General features: G+C 46.6%; 1 protein-coding gene across 8 annotated transcripts in view; it reads right to left on the bottom strand.

Annotated features, from left to right (window-relative positions):
- Window positions 1-22,309, bottom strand: part of LOC133351955 (cAMP-specific 3',5'-cyclic phosphodiesterase 4D-like) — a 314,479-nt gene that overhangs the window by 67,336 nt on the left and 224,834 nt on the right. Inside the window, exon 1 of one of the 8 annotated variants that reach the window (XM_061567587.1) lies at window positions 19,278-19,467. The exons of 6 other annotated variants lie outside the window; for them this stretch is intronic. In XM_061567587.1, the coding sequence (XP_061423571.1) occupies window positions 19,278-19,286 (9 nt within the window). In that variant the 5' untranslated portion in view covers window positions 19,287-19,467. Of the gene's footprint in view, window positions 1-2,142; window positions 3,265-19,277; window positions 19,468-22,309 lie in introns of those variants that run through there. One more of the 8 variants, XM_061567584.1, reaches the window with a different exon arrangement.

Below are 22,309 nucleotides of genomic sequence, written 5' to 3'. Positions count from 1 at the left end.
CACTGGCCATATCTCCAGGTGGGAGGACCTGCACTCAACTCGACCTGCCGATCGACTATCTGTGCTGCATTCATATAGATTGTTGAATGAGGCATGGGAGAGACAAAATAAATGCTCAATGATTTAACCGACACGCCAGGAGATCTAACCGGCGACCTCTAGATTTCAAGTCCAGTGAAAATAATAAGACTCACCATGATTATACTCTCCTAATCATTGTGAAACCGGTCTTTAGTTGTCTCTGTTTCCCATTGCTGCTAGTCCATTGGTCACATTTTGCTCAATTTTTTTCTTTGATGGTGCCAAGAGGACCACAATGCAGTTCATCAGAAACTGTTGGTGGTTTTCGCATAGAACGCACAAGGCCGTGCACTTTTTGTACACGGTCTCTGTTATTGCAAACACTGCACCACGGCAGCGTCCTGCTCACGCGTGCGTGTATATATACATAAAATAATAATAGTACATTTATTGAACGGATCATCAATGCTATTGCACATCCGGACCAGCGGCAGTATTTTCGTACGCATTTCCCCCCCCCCGCCGCCCGCCACCCGATCCTCTGGTTCACCGGCTCAATACATCCCATATCTATTTCAGCCAAGCATTGTGAAGGTGACAGGTAGGGTCAAGGGAAGCCGTCCTATTCGGCCGAGACACAATTGACCTTTTCGCGTTACGGCCCAAACCAGGCGGATGGATGGATGAATGAATGGACGCCGTGGATGAATGAACGGACGAATGAATGAGAGCGCGCCGGTGGCACATCGCGCAACGTCTTGGGGCGCACGCGTGCCCTGCTTCTCTCGCAGGCGTCTGGCATCACTGCGCATCACGCAGGGGCCTGGACATCTTGCGGTCCTGCACGGTTACAATCAGCTCCAATGAGCCTTGTGTCAAAGCCAACATTTTAATACAGAAAAAAAATGGATCAACCTCAACAGCAACCACTCCCCCCCACACACACGCACAAAGCATAATTATTCATGGCAATGTCTGAATACAAATCCACTTAACGGAGGATTTGCACCCGCCGAGCAAATTTCAATGTTTGTTTTGTATTAACGTGGGTTTTTATTATTCTGTTGCGATCATTAAAAGGGTGAACAAATGACACTGTTCCACTGGTTGAAATATCCAAGAAAGGTACATTTCCTTACCGCGCCACTGTATTTTCTCGTAACAAATTATCGAACGGCAAATTATTTACCTCTCGGAGTCTCCCAATGATTTTTTTTTCTTTTCTGGAGGTGTCCTGCATGGGGTTGTTTGATTAATCCCGTGAACGTGGTTGGCTTCATGTGGGAAGGAAGCTGGTAGACTGTATTCGTAGATGACCGAGCACAGATTTGTGGCTGTGACAATCAACACTGCCACCTCCCGGACACCTTACGGCCACATTCAAAACTGTTTTTTTTTGGTATTTCATTGAAGTCATTCACGAATCCTGGAATTAAACTAAATGTAACACTCAGTGTACGAAAGAATATTCACGTCGGCGAAATTATTTCTATTTCCTAAGCATGTTTTGATCAGTTTGCCTTTTCCCATTGGTTCGTTTGCTTTGAAAGGGCATACGAAATTCAAATGTAACAGCTTGAAGTGTTCAAATTATAACGCTTTAATCACGACCAATGTCAGCGAATTGAATAAAATAACGTTAGCTGAGAGAGCAATATCTGCCATGCCAATCATTGTGGTAGCAAAACAAATCGCATGGAATTACATTTTAACTTAAAACGTGAACAGACCTTCCCCTGCAGGATATAATTCTCATTAATGTTTGGACAATCATTTTGCATTTGTGAATGATGCCATGACACTTATATAGCTTTACAAACAAAATAATTTGCTCAAAATTGTCCACCTCTCATTCACCAAACAACTAAAATGTCTCTAAGTCCATAGAGCATCCCCATTCAAACCCAGCGTAAGTTCTAACACGACACATGAACCACAGTGAAAATCTCTAGCGAGTCTCAAGACTTTTCCAAGAGGCTCCTGCCGCATTGGGATGGGGCATTTATTTATTCTTTTTGCCAATTCCAGTACCGTTCGTGAAATGTTTGGCTTCACGTGGGGAAGGAAATCGGAGCAATCAGACAACTCTTTGACGAAGTAAACCACAAAACCGTAACTCACCTGACCCCAGCATCCCATGATCCACGGCTTAGGACAGACGTCGCAGAAAGCATCTAAAAGGGGCATCTCTTCTGGTGGCCTCTCTTCCCAATGTCCTGAAGATCTCCGTTGTCAACATTCGAAAAGCAATGCACGGTCTTCTTGTCATGTAGAATAATGTGTCCTCCCCCTTAAAAAATATTCGGTTTTCTTGTTCTTATTCACTTCCAGAGTTTAAGTCTCTTTCTGATACGTCCCCCCCTCCTCGTCGTATTCCAACTTTTCTTTTATGTTTCAAGTCCAACGACCCTTCAAAGAGCGTCACGATGGAGCTCTAAGCACCCAGCAAGTTGTCTTCTTCTTATCACTTCAGTTCCAATCATCCCTGGAGAGACGTGCTGAACGAGGTCTTCGAGAAAGTCAATGCAAAAGTATTATTACGTCCAAAAATACGATCATTCCTTCAATATTCAACGGAAGGTGAAAATAAATCGATGCACCACCCCCTCCTCCTCTGGGCTTTGCAAATCAGCGGGTGCACAAGGGAGGTCGTCACCACCACCACCACCACGGGCAGGCCGCCTTTGTCTCCCTGGGGTGTTTGCAACGTCGCACCGGGGTACTGTACTCACTTGAGGCCGAGTTGACGTAGGCGAGGCCCGGTTCAGATAATCGCCACCGATATTGGCGGTGAATCGCCAGTCTCGCAGCGCTTCCACCGCTACACGACCGCCGGCCCGGCGGCACACGCACGCACCAACACGTGCGCGGAAAGTCATCAAACCCGGGCACGTTCGGACCGCGCTGCAGCCATCGTCATTAACATTCTACCACCCACCACCACCACCAACACCTTGTAGAATTCTGTGCGCCGAGCTCGTCAATGCAAGAGAGAAAGAGACGACGGAGACGACAGCGGAGGCGGTGGTGGCGTCAACAATGAACGGCGAAATTGGCACCACGTGGATCAGAAGACGCGCGTCTCTGGGACGTCCACTGCCCAAAGCCCCCAGGGGGTCGTCTTCGTCGTAGTCGTCGTCGTCTCGGGCGATCTCCTCCCGAGACTCGACGGCCCGTAGCCTTCGTGTAAACACACGAGGCCACACACACGGATTGCGGCTCTGATGGTTTCGTCGCCGCAGTAGCAGCAGCAGCAATGGCAGCTACCACCACCAATAGACCCTCCTCCCCCCCCCAGCCACCCCTCAAACCTCCCTCTCTTGTTTTCCTTTCCACCTTGAGGGATTCCGCTTGGTTTGTACGACATCCACACACACACGTGTACGTGCGTGCGAGCTAAAACAAAATTGGCAAATGTATTCCTCGTCGAATTCCACACAGTGCAAAGCCTCTCCTTCCACCCCGCCTTCTGATTTAAATTACACAGCCGGATTATCACCGTCTCTGATTATGTCTGTATCGCTCTCTCTCTCTCTCTATCGACACTGATTTCCTCCTCCCCTAAAGCGTTCACGGACGCGAGCACATCATACGATCCACAAATAAATCAATGATGCAAGGTTGTTGTTGTTTTTTTCTTTCCAAAACCCGCAAACAACAGCGGCCGAAATGCTGGCAGGAGCTGCTCAGCCCTCGCTCTCCGTTCAGAAAAGAATGAAGAGCCGCAAAGGGCCCCTAATCCACACACGGCCGATGCACGTAGCCACTACGGTAGTGACGGTGCAGAGGCAGGCGCCGTGGTGAAGCTCACTGGACACCTATGCAAGGAAGGAGGGGTCCTGGCACTCAGCCCAGGCAGGCGATATGAACTGAGAACTAATGAGCACGCAAGCACAATATAAATTGTCCCCTTATTTTTTTTATATATACAGTACTGTATATATAAATGTTATGCCTTCATATAATTTTTTATTCAATGGCCAGAAACGCATTTTGATGTAACTTTAAAAACGGAAATGTTTCAGAATGTTTTGCAATTTGGTATCAATCAGGCCATTTATTGCTTTGAATAAAAGCAATTTTCATGGGCAATTTTGGTTAAAATTTCACCAAATTTACTGACAAATTGATCAACAACTGGCAACAAAAAATTACAAGAGTTGCCGCAGTAAAAAAAAAAACATCTCTGTGAACCGCACCAGCTTGGATGGTCCAAAAATAAAAATGCTAATTTCGTTATTCATACAAATATGCATGCACATGGTCGTGAAGTCCACTCTCACGGGCAAAGGATTAAACAAACCTATGGCGACAAAAACCGAAAATAGCGACTGCATCCACTTCAACGAAGTGCCCTTGTAGCCACGTCATGGCAATCGGAACACTGCCTGCCCAGCCAGCTATTGATGCTTCTGCCGTCACACCATCTCCTTGCCATGCGGATGCTGTAAGCCGACGATACTCCCAACGCCCCCGCAAAACGGGCAGCCAATGGACAAATTCAAATGGCTGCCCAAATCCATCATCGGTGGGAAGTAGCGTCAGCGGCCACGGTCAATCTACTGCTGGATGAAGATTTCCCCAAATCTGCTGCCATGCGAGCAAATTTCGTCGCTCCATCTGCTCAGTAGATGCGTACCAGTCCCTGACTGCCACTGTCATTATGCTTGACCATGACGTTGTAAGCCAACAACACTCTTATAGCGACCCATTAGATGTTCAATAGTACGTGGTAAAGACATCATATTCGGCTGCTAATAAAAGTAGGATTGGGTAGGACGTGTTTCTCTCTCAAAGGAGAAGAAGCGATGGCTGATGGTCTGGAATAATGGCAGTGGCGGCCAAAGGAGTGAACTCGCCTGAGAGTACATCCACAACGGAGATGAGGTGATGACATCAGCTCGTGTGAAAAAGGTTTATTGCATCGCAAAACCGCGAGAGAAGGTTATGGCTTGGGGGATGGCTTCATCCAGCAGTGGGTTGATCGTGACTTATGAGGATGAATAGCATCTTATGTGATGTAACGATGGCATGCACTTTATGGTGTAGATGATATGACAACGTTTTGGTTGTGGGAAATATTGATATTTCCTGTTAAGAAGCCCCAGTGTATCCGAGCACTGTGTGCATGGTGCATCATCATGTTCATCAGCATTATGAAATACAACAGCCATTGGAACAGGGCCAGTCAGGAATGATACAACGCGGATTAGTCCATACACACAAGAGCCGTTCCTATCAAATATTTAAAAGTCAAATTAAGAAGAAAAAAAACCCTTGAAGAATGAAGCAAGTTAACAGAGTTGGAATGGATGGGAGGCCTAGGCCCTGGAGTGAATCTCAAGCCTTGTGCTGCATTTCTATGACATGGAAAGTGAGCCAGAGCAGCTCCTGGCCAAGGCTGCGAACCTCGGCCACAGCTCCCACAAGAGCTTGGCTGGAGCCAATGTGGCAACCAAGCAAGCGGGCTTACACTTTGAGTTTTTATCTTTTCTTAATTCTCCCCAAATGTGTTCCGAATGTGCTCTAGTTACCCAAGTTATGAGACGATCCATTCAGATCTTCCGCAGTGCGGTGCATCTCTCCGTGTTATGGAATGGCCCATAAAAATGGATATTACCAAGCTGCTGCTGAGATTCCTTCAAGTGACCTTTGGTCCACACAGCAGTTGGCACCACTTCCATTACCTGATATTATTTTTTAATACTCAGAGCTGGAGTCGAGCCAGATTAAGCGCTGAACAACATTTAACTTCATAATAAAGGTTTTTGGGTTAAATCGCGTAAGTATAAATGTGTTGAAACCCTCCACCACCCGACACAGCCAATTAGTAAGGGATTTGTCACGTTAAAAAAACGCCAAATAGTTACTACATCAGCCCACCCGTGTATTGGAGAGTAAATCCACAACATTTACAATTTGAGTAGTACGACGTTTTGCTCGTAATTACATCCAGCTTCATCGGGCGAATTGCCCAACACACCGGTGGGCTGAAGTAGTAACTATTTGGCGTTTTGTCTACGTGCCAAATCCCTTACTAATTGTCTGTGTCGAGTGCTGGAGGTTTTAGACACATTTCTACTTACGCGATCTAACCCAAAAACCTTTATTATGCATAATATTGGTCGCGAAAGCCTACGTGTTAAACTAACATTTTACTTGATGGGTTTTCATGCAGTCATGCACGACCGAACTGAGACCATCAACTCACTACACTTGCCAACCCAATTTTATCATGGGCGGCCTGCCTGGATTCAAACTCAGGTCTCAGCTGTGCCAGCTCAGTGTTTGGGAACTTTGAGGAACCCGACCACCTCATTACTTAAAAAAAGATATTTAAAAACAATCTATTGTCTTTTGACCCAATTTTTTTTACGAAATAAATACTCGAAAAGGCCATATGGAGGAAAATATGGGGAAATATCACTTACATGCTGAAAACTGAAAGCACAAGTGCACGCACTCAGAGAAGCCAACTTGCTCGCTCTTGATGCCAATGACCCATCAAACAAATAAGCTACCATGGTAATTATCCGACTTCACCGTCGAGTCCTGTGATATCTATCGTCACACCATTCTCAACAACACTCTCAAGGCCTGGTTCATTGCCAATATATTTAATATTCTCATTCTGCTCGAGATTCAGAGATCGAAGGGGAGGGTTGTGTTACTTAAAGCAAACAAGGTCACTGCGAGGCATTTGTTCTACTCAAAAATGTGCTTTGAATGCTGCCAAACGGACATACCGCCGTTATATTTAGCATATTTTATAAACATGCGCTGCATTTAAACGCATGTATACGACTATTTTTAGATTTAGATAAACTAGTCTCCCTCTTCCCCTCCGCCACAAGACTGACTAAAGGTTTGTGCATTGATAAACAGAAGAAAGATAATATTGCTGACACGAGGGAGGATGAGAGGCTGAGTCAACCCGAGTTGGCATTTGAAACTCAAGGCCGAGCTAATACTCCTGCTCTACTCAAGCAAACTAACTAAGCCTCAGTTGCACACCGTTATACACAACGAACCACCTATCGCACGACGCACAAATAACACAAGCCTCACATTCTTCAGTAACACTGCGGCCTTGAAAGGAAAAAAAGTATGTACTAGGACGACAAACTTGGAATTGGTCCTCCTTCATAGCAAATCAATCATTTATTATATGCCACATGGATCGGACATGTTGTGACACTGACGAAAAGTTGGAAAGTGTGCAAAGAAGCATGGTTGAGGTGCAAGCTTGGATTAACACTGAAAGTCAGAAATGGGGACACATGGATAGGGCGAGAAGCACGAGTGATTTCACATTGATTGTTAAAAATAACAAGTGGTCTAAGACACCTCATCACTGAAGACTAATGATGGAGTCGCAGCCAAGAGAGGGAATGCACCTGCGTTGTGGGATGCAATTACATGAATGACGCTATATAAAATGAAATTATTATTGTTATTAAGAGAATGACCTTAGTTGTGCGTATGTATGTAAAACTTATTTCGCTCCGTACGCAAACAACCGTGCTAATCGGAGGTGCGGGGGAAGGACATCAAATTGAACATAAAAATAATTTCTCAACAAATTAGCTTTCAATCTAGATTATTGTGAAGTCCATTGCTCCAGCGGCTTTCTAATATCGGAAGGAAGAGAGTTCCAGACGGCCGCAGAAGATGCATCTGAAAGCGCACGGTGCAGTGACCATCTTTGCTCGATGGCCAACCAAAAAGCCGCTGCCGCTGCTGCGAGAATGAGGGGAGTTCACGTGACGATTTACGCTTCTTGGCAGTTGGGGAGGTAGAGCGATGATTTCAGATCGTGTGCACAAGTTTTGATGAATCACGGCATCGCGAGATGCGATAACATCGGCTGGGAGTGGCCTTCATCAAGCAGTGGGTAGATCATGGCAGATGATGATGAAGATGAATGAGTAGCAACACTTAACAAGGCAATAGATGAGGCAAATTGATTTGTCCTTTGGGGTAAGGGTTGAGGGCTGGGTTGTGGTGTCAACGCTGCGTTGGGGGGGGGGGGAGCAAATTCTTGGAGATGGCATCACTCAAAGAAAAATCAACATCAACCTTAAAAAGGGCCATTCATTCCCGCCCCCGTCCATCGCAGCCCAAAATACGTGACGCAAACTGCCCGAGAAGTCAGCTAATTTTCTTGTGAACTATTTTTTTTTTAAATCGTGTTTTCCCTCTTCATCGTCGTCACAGCAAGCCATTCACAGAGGGACAGTACATGTTGTACACGCGCGTTCAAACGGCCTTGACCCAAATCACATTTGATCAAACAACGCACCCAATCTTGTCAGACCTCGGAAGCTAAGCAGGTTGGAATCTGGCTCGCGTCCGGATGGACGACGACCATGCACACCAGCTTTGCCACAGGCAGCTTCAGCGCTTTCATGGGCGGTCAGCAGAAAATAAGTGTAGCCAAATGCACTGTTGCACTGTACTTCCATTCTCCCCCCGTCTATCGTCACCACCTTTACCATAAACGCACTGACCGGCGTGGTGAAGTATGGCCAATTAACCACTATGACCTGCCGACAGGAGGGACACGCATGTTACGTTCCAAATGCACGCCACAAATATAATACCGTCTACAACTTTACCTTAACTATGCCTTAAATCTCGCATCGTCATAACCCGTTGCATTTGCGAATCACACTCGCGCTTTCACTCTGTCAAAAAACTTCTTAGCCTTCGTATTTTAATTGGGGCGGCACACGCTTGCACCGCATGTATACGCTGCATTGATGAGAAATGTTCAAATTTGGCCATTAAAAGCCACCCACGCGCTTGTAAACACTGGCCGCTGGCGCCAGCCAGGGCTGCGGCTGGGGTAGCGCCCCGCTACACCAGCCCCAACGCACAGCACACCAAGGTGACCCTGCGGACGGCAAGCGGCGAGCACGATGAATATTCAATCATATGTTGTCCCCCATTTCTCTGCAGTCAGCATGTCTTTGGTCGACGATCGCTCTTGAGGTCTGGACGCTGGCCAAAAAGGGCGACCAATCGCTGTGCCACTGCATGCCTTGGGAAGGAATCGGGCCCCTCTCCAACCTTGCACGCACCCAGGGCTGCTCTCGTGTGCCGGCACTTTCCCGAGCGAACGCAACTCTGTGTTCTCGCGGGGAAATCTGCGCTGACAATTTTTTTCGGCTCGGGTTGATTGATGGGCGCCGCGGTGGCGAGATGTTAACTACCTCGCCTGGTATACAGGAGGTCGTGGGTTCGATGTCGACCCTGACCCCTGCTGTATATTTGGAGTTTGCGTGTCTCTCTCCCTGTGGTCGCATGGATCTTTCCCCGAGTCCTCTGTTTTTTTTTTCCTGCACATTTAGAAGCATGCGTTGAGAGTATTTGGCTGCTATACATTTCAACAAGATAAGCCGCTTCATTAAGCTATAATATGTGGCCAGGTTGCTTCTAAAAAAGAGCTGTACAGCTCAGTGGGCCTTACCTGGTAAAATCGAAATAAAATCTTGACTTAAAACTTTCGTGACTGCAGGAATTCATATTCTTTGGGTCTTTCGGTAAAGTCACGTAGATAGGTTCAAAGAAAATAACAAAAACTACAACTTTTCGATCGCAACAAGGAAAAAAAATTGTTCATAGTTAAGATTGACGATCAAGCGCTCTCTCCAATTCACTCCGGTTGCTCGCTCACCTGCTTATCGCTCTTTCATTGCTACTATTGCTCCGACTGCAACTATTCCGGTAACCATTCCCACGAACTTCACTTGTAGATTCTTCAACCCATGTGGAGGACCCGGCCTACCATCTCTGGTTGTTTCATCTCATCCACACCCTGTGTTCACTGCGGGTTAAAACACTTCTCTCTCGTCATCTTTCCTGGCACTGCTACACCTCGGAATTCCCCCCCCCCCCCCCCCCCCCGTTGTCTCTCGTTTTGCCAAGTGCTTCTCACTGTGGTCAATTAAAGATGACGTTATAAACTCATCTCGGATACCTTCAAAGGAATGACGTTTGTTGCTGTCCGCCTGGCATTCTTTTTGATGACCTTTGGACCTGCGCTCAGCAGCTGTGATAAAAAACCCAAAACAAGAAAGCTGCGGCACGTGGCACCCAACACTCGCTCCTGTGACCTCTCCTTTGAGAACCTCGGAGGGGCCTGTGAACGTGGATCCTTTCTCACCCCCCCCCCCCCCGCTTACCCTCCCAACGCACACACCACTCACCTCCCCCACCAGCTCACCCCGTGGGTGGTAAAGAAACGTGATCTGGGGCCGGTCACATGAGACCGTCAGATGGCGGCTTGAGGGGTCATGTCACCGCTAGCGCTGCCGATTTTTTTTGGAACGGAGATTGTGGACGTGCGCGAGGCAGGCAGTGGCACGCGCTGCAGTCAACCGGCAGCAATGTGCCACATGGGTGCCGGGGGTTAAGGTTTGCATTTGCATTCGGAGGGTGCGCTTTGGGCTGTGGTGCTGGCCAATTGGCCCCGGTGTCATCATGATCATCATCACCAAGTGGCGTCGAGCTGCTATTCAAAACAAAATGGAAATCTAAAGAGCGGTTGGCAGTGTACGGGCGAGGCCATTCCCAATTTAGAACAAATGAAAAGTGGTTTAATTCCAGCCCTTTGATCGAAGGATAATGCTAATACTTAAGGGTGAATCCATAACAGGTGCGTAACTAAAAATAATTCGGGCTGTCGGAACGACCACGTTAATAACCACGTCGTGTCTGTGGGCCATCTGCCGGGCCAAGGAAGCGCTGATGAGCCTCTATCGATGCCATATTGATACAAGCTGTGCGGTGGTGGCTATGCACACCTGTAATCCAAACTGGAGGCGAGGGTTGGGGGACATTACACCTGTTTTGAACCTCCCCATGGGCGTTTAGGAGGTGCCATACCCTGGCTTGCCAGCAGAATGCGGGACAGCAAGTGGACTAATCTCCATCTGTTTCCATCTGTATGGGGAGAGAGTGTTTCCCCATTGCGCGAGTGTGTTTTTTTTTCTCCCAGTCCTCCGGTTTCCTCCCACATGTATAAAGACTCATAGAATGGCTAAGAACATCCTAAAATAAATGTGCAAATGCAGCAGGGCACTCCCAAAAAAGTGTCCTTCAACAGGGTGTGCCTTTCCTGGATAAATAACGACTGAATTTGTATTATAATAATGATTATTATACTGAAGTAACTGATTCATAGAAACTCTTGTACCTGTGGCACTTTGGCAGAGAGTGAACCGTGTGTACCTGGGAACTTTGCTCTGATGTTTATTCATTTACCTTATTTAATTTTCATGTTAGTGCTTCTCGTTATTTTTCTGTGACTCAGTTCACTCTTGAATTCTCAAGTCATTAAACAAAATTCATTTGAAAAACTTTCGCAGATGTTGCCATCGCGAGCGCGACGAACACTGGCAAAGCGTGTTGATGAAACCTAATACGCAAGCAACGGTCAGGTACGTGGAGGCCACGGGATGACACCACAGTCGCATGCCAGTCATTCACGGAGGAGCTTAACGCCACACATTAATGGAGCGAGAGGCCGCACATTGCAATTGTGCACACTAGCCAGCAAAATTAAACGCAAAAGGCCTTCGTTTTTGAATAATAATGAAATAAATATATTGTGGTGCATTAGAACAAACGGACATGAATATAACATTAACATTGTATTGAAATACCACAATGGCGTGACCGTTATCGCACTTGAATTGCAATGACAGGTGACTGGTTCGTTTCGATCTCCTGGTTTTTGAAGTTGAAACGATGGTACAGGCTTCTTAAATCACTCTGGCAAAGTCCGTCCATCAGTATCAGTGGGTAAACCAAAGTTAGTTGATTGGCAGGGCACGTTTGGTAGGGTCAAGATGTTTGGCCAACATGGAAAAGTAGGCCAAAACACCCTCTAGAGGGGCTCTCTTTTGAGCTCCCTTTCAGTGGAGATCCTTCTGCCACCAGTGGCGAGAGCCGGTAATTGCACGATTGTACCTTTATTTGTTTAACGTTTTAATTGGATGGCAATAAGGCATCAGATATAGACAATGCATTCTCATTTTATACTACAACAACCTGGTTATATTAGCCAGTTCTCGTGAGATGTTCTCATGAAAGACTCGTCAGGGCTTGAGAGGAAAAGAACATTGATAGGGCACCAATTAGGTAAGGGACAGGAGAGGACTAATCTTGACTCTTATATTGCGATCAAGCAAAGCCACTCTCCCTTAAAGCAGCCCATCTGAGAGCTAGCTTCATAAATTAGTTTCACTTCAATTGGAAACAGGTCTGTTCAACAAATCTGTTATCAGTGTGAAGGCACCACGTTTAGAAGAACCCCTGAAACGTCAAGGTTACGACTCTACCACTGTTATGGTGACTATCATGAAATTAAGATCCCATTGATTAAATTCTGGCCAAAGGTGAAAATATGCGCTCTTCAAAAAGACCACAATGCAACGTGGTTACCCAGGATGCAATGTGTCAGCAACTTCTGTTTTTACTTTTCATACAAATAAGTTATGCGAAATACATGTTTGACATTCGAAGGGATTTGCTACTCTAAATCTACGAAAGAATCATGTTCATATGTTACATATACTATTGTTCATATGAAAAAAGCACCATGGTCTATAGTGCAATCTCCAACTATTATTCACTCAATTTCTCTGGCCTCTCTACTACGAAGGACCATTGCCCTAAACGTCATTGATTATGTGTACGAATTCTCTTCAGGGGAACGTTGTTGACGCATGTATTGAGTCGATGTATTATTCCCTCCGAGATCAGTTAGATGAGCAACGTGTGATAAGAAGACATTGATGGGACGACGACATGGAAATACTGGTCCTTGCCGCATGCACCTGGTATTTCTAACCACTGGTACAGGACAAAGAACCGAGAAGCGGATTGCCTGACAGTGCCAGTGATTGAGATAACTTACTTTTAAAACCAGAAATGAAAAGGCACCTTCACTGCTTACGGACTAACAAAGATGAACATTTTTCTTTAAGTAGGCAATGGTTAGTAATAAATTAAGAATACAATGCTACAGCTCTTTGTCAACCCACTGCAGGATAAGGTAAGAAAAAGGATGAAGGCCATGCTTTGTGTTGGTTATGGAGAAGGGGGGGGGGGGGTGAGCGACGGGTCATTTGGCCATACTTCACCACTCTGGTTAGTGTGGGCTGGTAACGGTGAAGACCCAGGGCCGTTTGAGATATCCCTCACCACTGACGATATAACCACGGCCTTGAATCGAACTCGGGTCAACGGAGTTCACAGCTCAGTGCTATGACCACCGTTTACAGGTTTGTGTTGTTGTTGTTGTTAAAAATTCGCTCCTATTCATTTCACGATGACGCATTTAGTTGTCGTGACAAACGTGGCCGGTGACGTCGCGATGATCCGCTTACAGATCCACCCCCTCCTGCCGGCCACGTGAATGGGAGGGAAGGGAGCGAGGATAGCAAGAGGTGGGGTCCGGGATGATAACCATCTGACATTTCGCAGGTGACAGAGAGGATTCGAGAAACAAAGTGCGCAACAAACAAAACAAAAACAACGTGAACTTGCGTTTCTGGCAGGGGAGGTGTTTGGAATGTTAACCCCCCTGCCCACCCCCCCCCCCCCCCCCCCATCTTGAAGCAGATTAAGTCGGAGGTGTTCTAAGCGACTTACTGAGGAGTTGACGCATCGCGGCGCAGGCAGTGACCCGGGAGAACATATCCACCGCCCAACGGAACTGTAACTGAGTAAGGAACTCCATCTGCGAGATTATAAATATCCACAATGGCACGACGCATGGCAACCGGCCTTAACAGACACAAACAGACGTGAGTGGCTGTACCGGGATGGATGGATGGATGGGAGAGTAGGGCAAGAGAGTCACATTACAGATCATGCCAACCGGGAAACAAGCCACGGGGCACCGTGTGACACGACACGCAAGGACCACAGGGGCCCCCTTCACTGTCCACACTTAGCAAGACTTGGCTGTCCTCCACCCCCAGCCTCTCATATCCAGAGCACGAGATTCCAACAACAGCTGCACTGCACTTTGGCTTGATATTTACACCTTTGATATTTTTCTTTCCCTTACCCCAATTGTAACCTGATCGCGCTATCGGTGTCGTGTCACGGGCCGAAGAAGTCGTTCGAATATCCTAGCAGAGGCGTGCGACCCTTCACGCTAGAGAATGGTCCGAGGAAGCGGATAGCACATAACTAATCTTGAAATCCCTGCCATTGCCTTTCCCACCATCTCCAGAGTAGGAAAGTAACCAAATTAAGAACCGAATTGAATGTCACGTTTTTTATTACAGTCACTGGTGAGTGGCCTGAGACCATAACCTCACTAAAATTGAGAACCCGGATTAATCACAGGTGGCTTGCCTGGATTCGAACCCATGTTTTCAGTGTTTCTAGCTAAGCACTCTAACTTATGAGCCACCTCTGTACTTTAAATTAATATTCTGAAGGGAGATATGATATATTCCATCAAGGATCTAATACATATATTTTGTATCCTCATCTCCTTCATCCGCTCAGTATCAACAACTATTTAGGGTTGTGTCGTACGGAAGCCTCTTGGAACTCGAGCATTGACACGTGAAAGTTCAAATTGCTAGCACGTGCAGAATGTTATCCTCATTAGAAAATGTCAATGAAACGGATTTTTCTCGCCATCTTTCGAAACAGCAAAAGAGGGGGAAGATCCTGTCACGTGACAGCGTCACATTCTGGCGGGTATTGCAAAAAGCGATTGGTGCGAGGACTTCAGAAAAAAATTACCAATGTGTCTGCTAAATGCAACAGTTATAATCAGTTTAAGCGAACAACGATGAGAAACAACTTCACAACGTTTGCATCGAACACCTGTAGGTCACCACTAGATGAAAACTTATCATCAGATCCACGTTTAGGATATTATCCTATTTTATATTTACATAGATCGCTTCACTCAAGGTGCTTAACATGATTTAAAGCTTTCGTGACTGCAGGGATTCATCTTCTTGGTTATTTCGGTAAAGTAAAGTAGAATGGAAATAATAAAATAATAAAAATACAACATCATAAAATAATTCTCACATTATTTTATTTTATTATGTTTTATTTTTATTATTTTATTATTTCCATTCTACGTGACCTTACCAAAAGAACCAATAAGGTGCTTAACACGGTTTAAAAAGCGGTAATACAAAAAACTAGGGTGATTTAGATGCGAGGGGCATTGTGCGGGGGCCGAGGAATGAGTGACCGGAACAGAGGGCACGTAGGGGTCACAAATAGGGGAAGGGGTGGAGGAGCGAGGGGTTTGAGAGTACAGGCCAAGACATCCAACAGTCAAATGAAAACAAAACGTATTGAGGATCTTAAAATGAGAAGCGGGAGAAACATTCTATCCCATTCCGATTGGCTCCCTTGTTTCATTTATAATTATCGGTGCAATTGTATTTTTTAAATCCTTTATATTAAGTTCACTTGCTTGCTTGCTTAGGACCGTGCAAATCTTTCGGTCGTTTTTTAACCCACTTCCCGTGATCCAATCGAGCTGACATTTTCCACACAGACTCGTTGTGCGTGACAATTAATGTTCGTGAAAATGTTTTTCCAAAATTTTACACTTTTTAGGACAAAAATATTATATTTAATTACCAGTTGCTTAATGCTGCCATGCAATCATCTGACCCATAGGTGGCAGCCATCTCAAGCCAGAGGACGAGAGGACTCTAGCCGCTACGCATATAAAGGATTTATAGTGAAAAACTTTGTTTTTACGGGTTATTCATTGTCAAGGAAAGGGCTGACATGTTTGTTTATGTTCGTCTTTTCATTCTCACTTGTGTATGTGTTACTGCATTTTGTATGACAGGCATCAAATCGTAACGTTCGTCAGTAAAAATAATAATAATACAACTGCGAATAATGTTCTAAAACTTTAGTTTTTAATTCTCCAACTCTTTCAAGTTTATCTCCAAGGGTTCCGCGAAATGTACCTTTTTCTTCACGGAAGTACTTTTCAGCAAAACGAGCACGACGAAGTGTCATAACTGCACAGAACAAGTGTGTCGAGCGAGCATACGGAAGTTGTCGAACACGCCCGGGACACGGCCACCCAAGAGCTTCTGGCATTCCCATTTGCGAAACAAAAGTTTGCGGCGAAAAGCAACCGTGTCGTCTCAAAGATATGAGCGGAGCGGTGACCCTGCATCCCGTGTTTAAATCGCCATGAGCAGAGATATGCGTCCTGGCTCTTACTCATGGAAAGAAGGTATTTATAATCTCTGCCCCCTGTATCATGTTCAAAACCTGCTTGTGCGTCAAACACAGGCGCGTCAGTCGTTTATGTCACGTAATACGCGCACAGTGATTTACAGTAGCCACCGGTTGTTTACGATGATGCGAGCGGTGTCGGTGTGAAGACGTGGATGCGCGCGCGCGTGGGAGATCATGTTTACCCGCATCGGCTGGCAATGCAGGAGAGAGGTGGCTCCCGGAATGCCGCTATGATGTCTGCAAAGTCATTTGGATACGTGGGAGCGACGGCAGCTCCCCTCCCGTTATTCGTTCGGGATATGCAAGTGGACTTTGAGTCAGACGCCAAGCAAAGTGTCGCGCCGCGCGCTCCGTGACCTGATATGAACTGAAAGGTGGAGAGTGACGGTGCTGAGCAGCGAGAGGAACGGTTTTGCGGATGGGTGTCGATGTGCAGCCAGACAACCGCTGATGGCTTTCTGAGACTCCCAAGGACGGATGCTGGCGGTGGCTGAGAACGTGCATCAATGTTTTGGATAAATGTCGTGCTTTTATTTCGGGGCGCCAGGGTGGCGAGATGTTAACTACCTCGCCTGATATACAGGAGGTCGTGCGTTCGATCCCGACCCTGACGCATGCTGCATATTTGGAATTTGTACGTCTCTCTCCCCGTGGTCGCGTGGATTTTTCTCCAGGTCTGCGGATTTTTTCCCTCCACACTTTAGAAACATTTGTTTAGAGTATTTGGCTGCTGTGGCATCACTTGTGACAGCCAGGTCGCTTCTGAAAAAAAGAGCTACATAGCTCAGCGGAGCCTTACCTGCGAAATTAAACGTAATTGAGTTTTTAGTTAAATGTTATTATTTTTAACGCAAGCCCGATACAAAGCGCCGGTCGCCGAACGGAGATATTGGGGGGGGGGGGGGGGGGGGGACGGACAGAAATTCCGCCAAAAGCAGCAGGGACAGGGCCTCAGTGAAAGGGGGAGAAACTGGGCTCACTGCCCCACCTAGGTGGGGGCCACGAGCGGGAAGGGGGAGGGCATGACCTTTTATACATGGGAGGGGAAAAGAGGTAAGGGGAAAGATAACTAACATTCTGCGAGGAAGAAAGGGACAGGGGGAGGAGGGGGAATGGGGGGGAGGGGATATCGTTATGTGCTTGAATGTTTATAATAGGCTCCTGCCAGACTAGAGCAGTACGAACAAGAGTAATCGCTGTGAATTGAGACTGTGGCATTATTTAGAGCCCTTTGTCAATCCACTGCTGGATGAAGGTCACCTCCCAAAAATGCCAAGGGTTTGTTTTTGCAAGGCTCCAACGAGCCTGTGAGTGCGGCCTGGCGAAGTGAAGGGGAGAGGGACGAGGCAGGGCCGGTTCAGATGTCAATTGCTACAGATGCTAGCCACTGCCGAGGATCAAACTCGTGGTCACTAGGTTTGTAGTGCTGTACATGAAACCGCCTGCACCATCGCTCCCCCTATGTGACCATTATTTAATGTAATGACGACGATGCAGCAGTGATAAATCGTAAGACAACAATCTATGCCATACTTCTAAGAATTGTTTACAAAAATTGCTGTTACAATTGCAATAAGAGTACGAGAGTGATCTTTCTCTGAGAACATGACAATAATTGTATCCAGGAACCTATCACTGCACGTACAGAACCCTAAGATCGCACACCATGCATCAAAACAGACAAACAGCTACTAATATATATTTATATTGGGTTAGATCGCGTAAATATAAATATGTCGTTAAACCCGCAACCACCCGACATAACCAATTAGTAAGGTTTGTTATGTACGCAGAGCATGCCAATTTATCACTAGTACAGCACACCGGTGTGTTGGAGAGCAAATCCACAACATTTACAATCCAAGTACGACGATTCACCAGTAATTACAACCAGCTTCATCAGGCAACAGCCAGATTTGTGGAAAAATCCTCCTGTTTCGTTTCTTAAATAGAGGTGTTGATGTGATAACGTCACTTGAGAGCCCTTCACGTGCGAAGGGAGGGGGGGGGGGATTAATTACCGTAAAATAATTACAATGAGTATCCATTGCCTGTTGGGTTCTTCGTATGATAATCAACGTATATTATGCGGGCACATTGTTCGTGTACCTCCTGTCGTTTGCGTGCAATAAAATAGCAGGATCTGTTATTGTCAACGTACAGGTAACCCCCATTGATGTATGGTGACCTGTATAGGCATGCATTTAAACAATGTGTTATTATTTGTTGATTCACTTCCAAGCAGCACTAAGTCTGTAGCTATTCGAACGACTAAAGTTATTTTTTATTTCTCTCAATTCAGATATATTTTCTAATTAGTCTGGCCAGTCGTAGCTAGTTTTGCACAGAACTTCAACATTATCAAAATCAATTGAGTATCCTCTTTGGCACGCGTGTTCTGCCACTGTCGTATTTGGGAGTACAGTATTTAATATTTCTTCCAGTTTAACACGTAGCCTTTCGCAACCAATATCCATAATAGAGGATATTTAAGACCGAAACAGGGGGATGTCTCTACAACTCTGGCTGTCGCCTGATGGTGCTAGTTGTAATCACTGGCAAAACGTCGTACTCGAATTGTAAATGTTGTGGGGTTTACTCTGCAACACACCAGTGTGCTGTACTAGTGACGAATTGGCATGTTTTGTTAACGTGAAAAACCTTGCTAGTTGGCTGCCTGGTGGCGGCGGGTTTAAAGGCACATTTATATTCACGCGATCTAACCCAAAACCTTCTCTTATAAACAGCTTACACCAAGCCTATGTGTTAAACTGAGTTTCCCCCAATATCTGACGGAAGACCAGCAAAATCACCCGCGTCTTGTGCTCGCGCGACCCTGTGCCACCGAACATTTTAAAAGTTTTTTTTGTTAAACAACAATCGGAGAGCACATCGATTCCCACCAGCGCGTGAATCCGAAGGCAGCAGCACCCCCCCTGGCAATTCCCCAGCCAACATCGTAGACCGCAAATCCACAACCCTCGCCAACTACTTACCCTTCCCATTGCAGGACATCTCAGGAGTTATCAACACCAGCCGTCGCCGCCCGCAGCATCAAAACAATGAGCGCCCCCGGCTGCTCAGGGATCAATGCGAGCGCCAGAACTCGAGCAGTTAGAACAACAACGAAAACACGCCAGCTGACGTTGCATGGGGGAAACAACGTCAAAAAAATAAAGTCCACCGTCAGAGTGCTCGGACACCGGCTCCAGGGTTCCGGCTCCTCCTTAGCACTGGCGCACAGCACCTCCGCCGTTGGCAGACTACTTTCGAACGCCTCCGTGCAAGGGCTTGGGCTTTTTACAACAAACTCACAGAGGCACAGTGTGGGGTGAGCTAACCCGTTCACCCGTCGTTATATATATTTTTTTTAAAACCAGAACCTCGAACTCATAACAGTGCCAACGGAGTTATACAACAGGATGTGGGTGTTGAAAATGTAAGAATCCACTTTCGGGTATGCTTTAATTGATTTTGGCTTCTCGTTGCCAAAGCGTCCTTAAACGACTCCAGGGAAGGAATGCGCATTGGCCACTAATGCTCTTCCCGTCAATCAGAGCCACTCGCCATCCGACCCCCCCCCCCCACCAACCGCTGTGCACCCCCCCCCCCCTTTCTAGCATTTCACACCCACCAGCGTTGATATTCCGTCTCAATTAAGGCAGTGAGAAAGGCAAGCAGACGAGCGCTGTCAGACAGGCGCGTGTGAAAGGTCCGTCAAAATCAGAAAATGTCAGAGGCTTTTTTCGTAACATCATACTACGGCAAATGAAAGCGCGTTTTTTTTTGTTTTACGTTGCTGTGTCACTTAAAGAAAACTTTGCAAAACTGTTATGGTGACCCATGAATTCCTGTCGTTGCTTTTGAATTCTGTAAAAAAAAAAAATTCTCTTCCGTCACGGTTCCACGCCTTCTGGTATAACACTCGGTTGGGAAACTGAAGGAAAAAAAACAGTTTTGCCTTAAAATTAACAGTATGAGTCGACATCGGTTTGCACTTCCCCTGCTCCTACCCCCCTGTGCCCCCTCATACCCCCCCAAGTTATTTTGATAGCCCGGCTGCATTGTGGAATTTAGAGACAGCTGAATGTTTTCCAACTTTTCAGGGTCACGTGGAATTCCAATCGCCTTCACTGTAAATTACGGGAAGCTGGAGAGTAAATTTGTCCATGGAGACGGGGACGACAGAGTGCTGTTTATAAGCAACACGGCTGCAGTTGCCAAGCCCCTCGCGAGTGACTTTGACCGTGATCTCTAGAGAGGCCAGAAATACAGGTACCGGAGTGCGCCGATATATGCAGTTTGTGTAAATATACGTCACTCCACACAGCTGGATGAGGGCCTCTTAAACGCCGTGAGCGGTCGTGAGCGGCTATCCGACCGCACATTCACGACGCTGTTGAGCGCGGGTTGATGAGGGCCGGAGGGCATAGAAATCGGAGCAAAGTGCAGTACAACAATTCACCTCGCTGCAGCCCCCCCCACCGCCTGCTGACAACGTAACCGCACGCCGGCCTATGCCGCCCGTTTTGTTTTGCACGACAGTCGCGGCCGCCCATACAATCACGACCCAGACTCAAAAAATCTACTTAGCTTCTGAGATCAGACAAGATCTGGCTGATTGCGGGTGATTTTTTTTGTCAGCGCACACAAGCACGTGCACGGCATGGGTCGGTTTCAGCGCAATCGTTGTGCTTGAGACCGTTTTTTTTCTTCTCACAAAATCCTTTTGATCAAGCTGCTCCCAACGCTAACAGATATCCGCACAGCTGGAAGACGTTTACTTCAGCTCGACTCCCGCCACGCTGCCAAAAACGCGCGCACGCACGCGCGCGCACCATCACACGCGCGTGCGTGTGTGTTACACGAGCCACGGTAATTGTTCTCAACAGGTATTGGCTCTGCCGCGTGCGGCACTTTAGAAGTGGCTGTTGCTTTGCGTCAAGCCTTGTGTTCCAAGAAAGGGCCCCTTTTTGTCATGCGAAAGTGGCAATTGAGCAAACACTATTCCGCGAATGCTCGCTTCAACAACAAAATGGCCCGGCATCAGGAATTTGGCAAACTAATGCGAGACGAGCGAAAGGGAACAGCATGTGCGCCGAGTTTGATAATATTCAGTTGCATGGGACGTTATCTTATCTACCTGACTCCGGCATAAGCAGATGTCACTGCCAAGTTGCGATAAGGGAGTGGGAAGGAACAACGGACACCACGCGTCAGCCTCAGAGCACCGATTCTCATGGCCGCGACTCTTGACCGAGTTGCGTGAGCACGTGCTACCAAACGAAACACACATGTATACTTCAAGCAGTGCACCCTCTTTAGGTAAAAGTAAAGGTGCAGCCCAGCGATTGCTTGCTCACACACCACTGCTGGCAGAAGTGCCTCCACTAGAGGTAGCTCTAGAGGTGTCGTCTCGAGGGCGTTTTTCGCCTACTTTTCCAAATCAGCCGGACGTCTCGGAAGATGTGGGAGAAGACCAGACTCAACCCCGCCACACGCGCTGCCTGCTAATCGTGTATAGTGTCGGGTTGACAGAGGTGCGGTGTTGTTTTAGCTGCTCGCGCCAGGAGTTCCAATCGATCCGGCAGCCACAGGATTGCAAGTCCAGTGTGCTGACCGTTGTACTGCGATAGAAACCGCACCGTCTTCATAATAAAAATTATATTTATTTAACAAACTTCGCCCAAAGGTGTCAACCCAAACACAACGTTTTCACACTCAGCCTCGGTGAGAGTGGGGTGTAATTGAACAGTGAATGCAGATACACACCAGCCTGTGTGTTAAAAAAAAAACTTTCATGGGTTTTTAAAAAGTAGCGAAATGTACTAAAAAGTAATAGACTGATTTGTCGCAATTTAAAGTGTGATCTTGCAAGGGCTCGCGGTGACGATTTTGCTCCCTGTGGCCACCACGGATGTCATCGAGCCTCTGCTTTGATGTCAATTAAGCAATAATAATATAATTTCGAAGATGGGTGCTTTGAAATACAATACGTCATAGGCACCCCAAAACAAGAGATGTATAA

The sequence above is a fragment of the Lethenteron reissneri genome, chromosome 39, assembly GCF_015708825.2.
Source record: "Lethenteron reissneri isolate LAM-NWPU_2019-01 chromosome 39, ASM1570882v1, whole genome shotgun sequence".
Classification (NCBI taxonomy): domain Eukaryota; kingdom Metazoa; phylum Chordata; class Hyperoartia; order Petromyzontiformes; family Petromyzontidae; genus Lethenteron; species Lethenteron reissneri.
The sequence above is the reverse complement of the archived record's forward strand: the minus strand, read 5'-3'. Positions and strand labels throughout refer to the sequence as shown.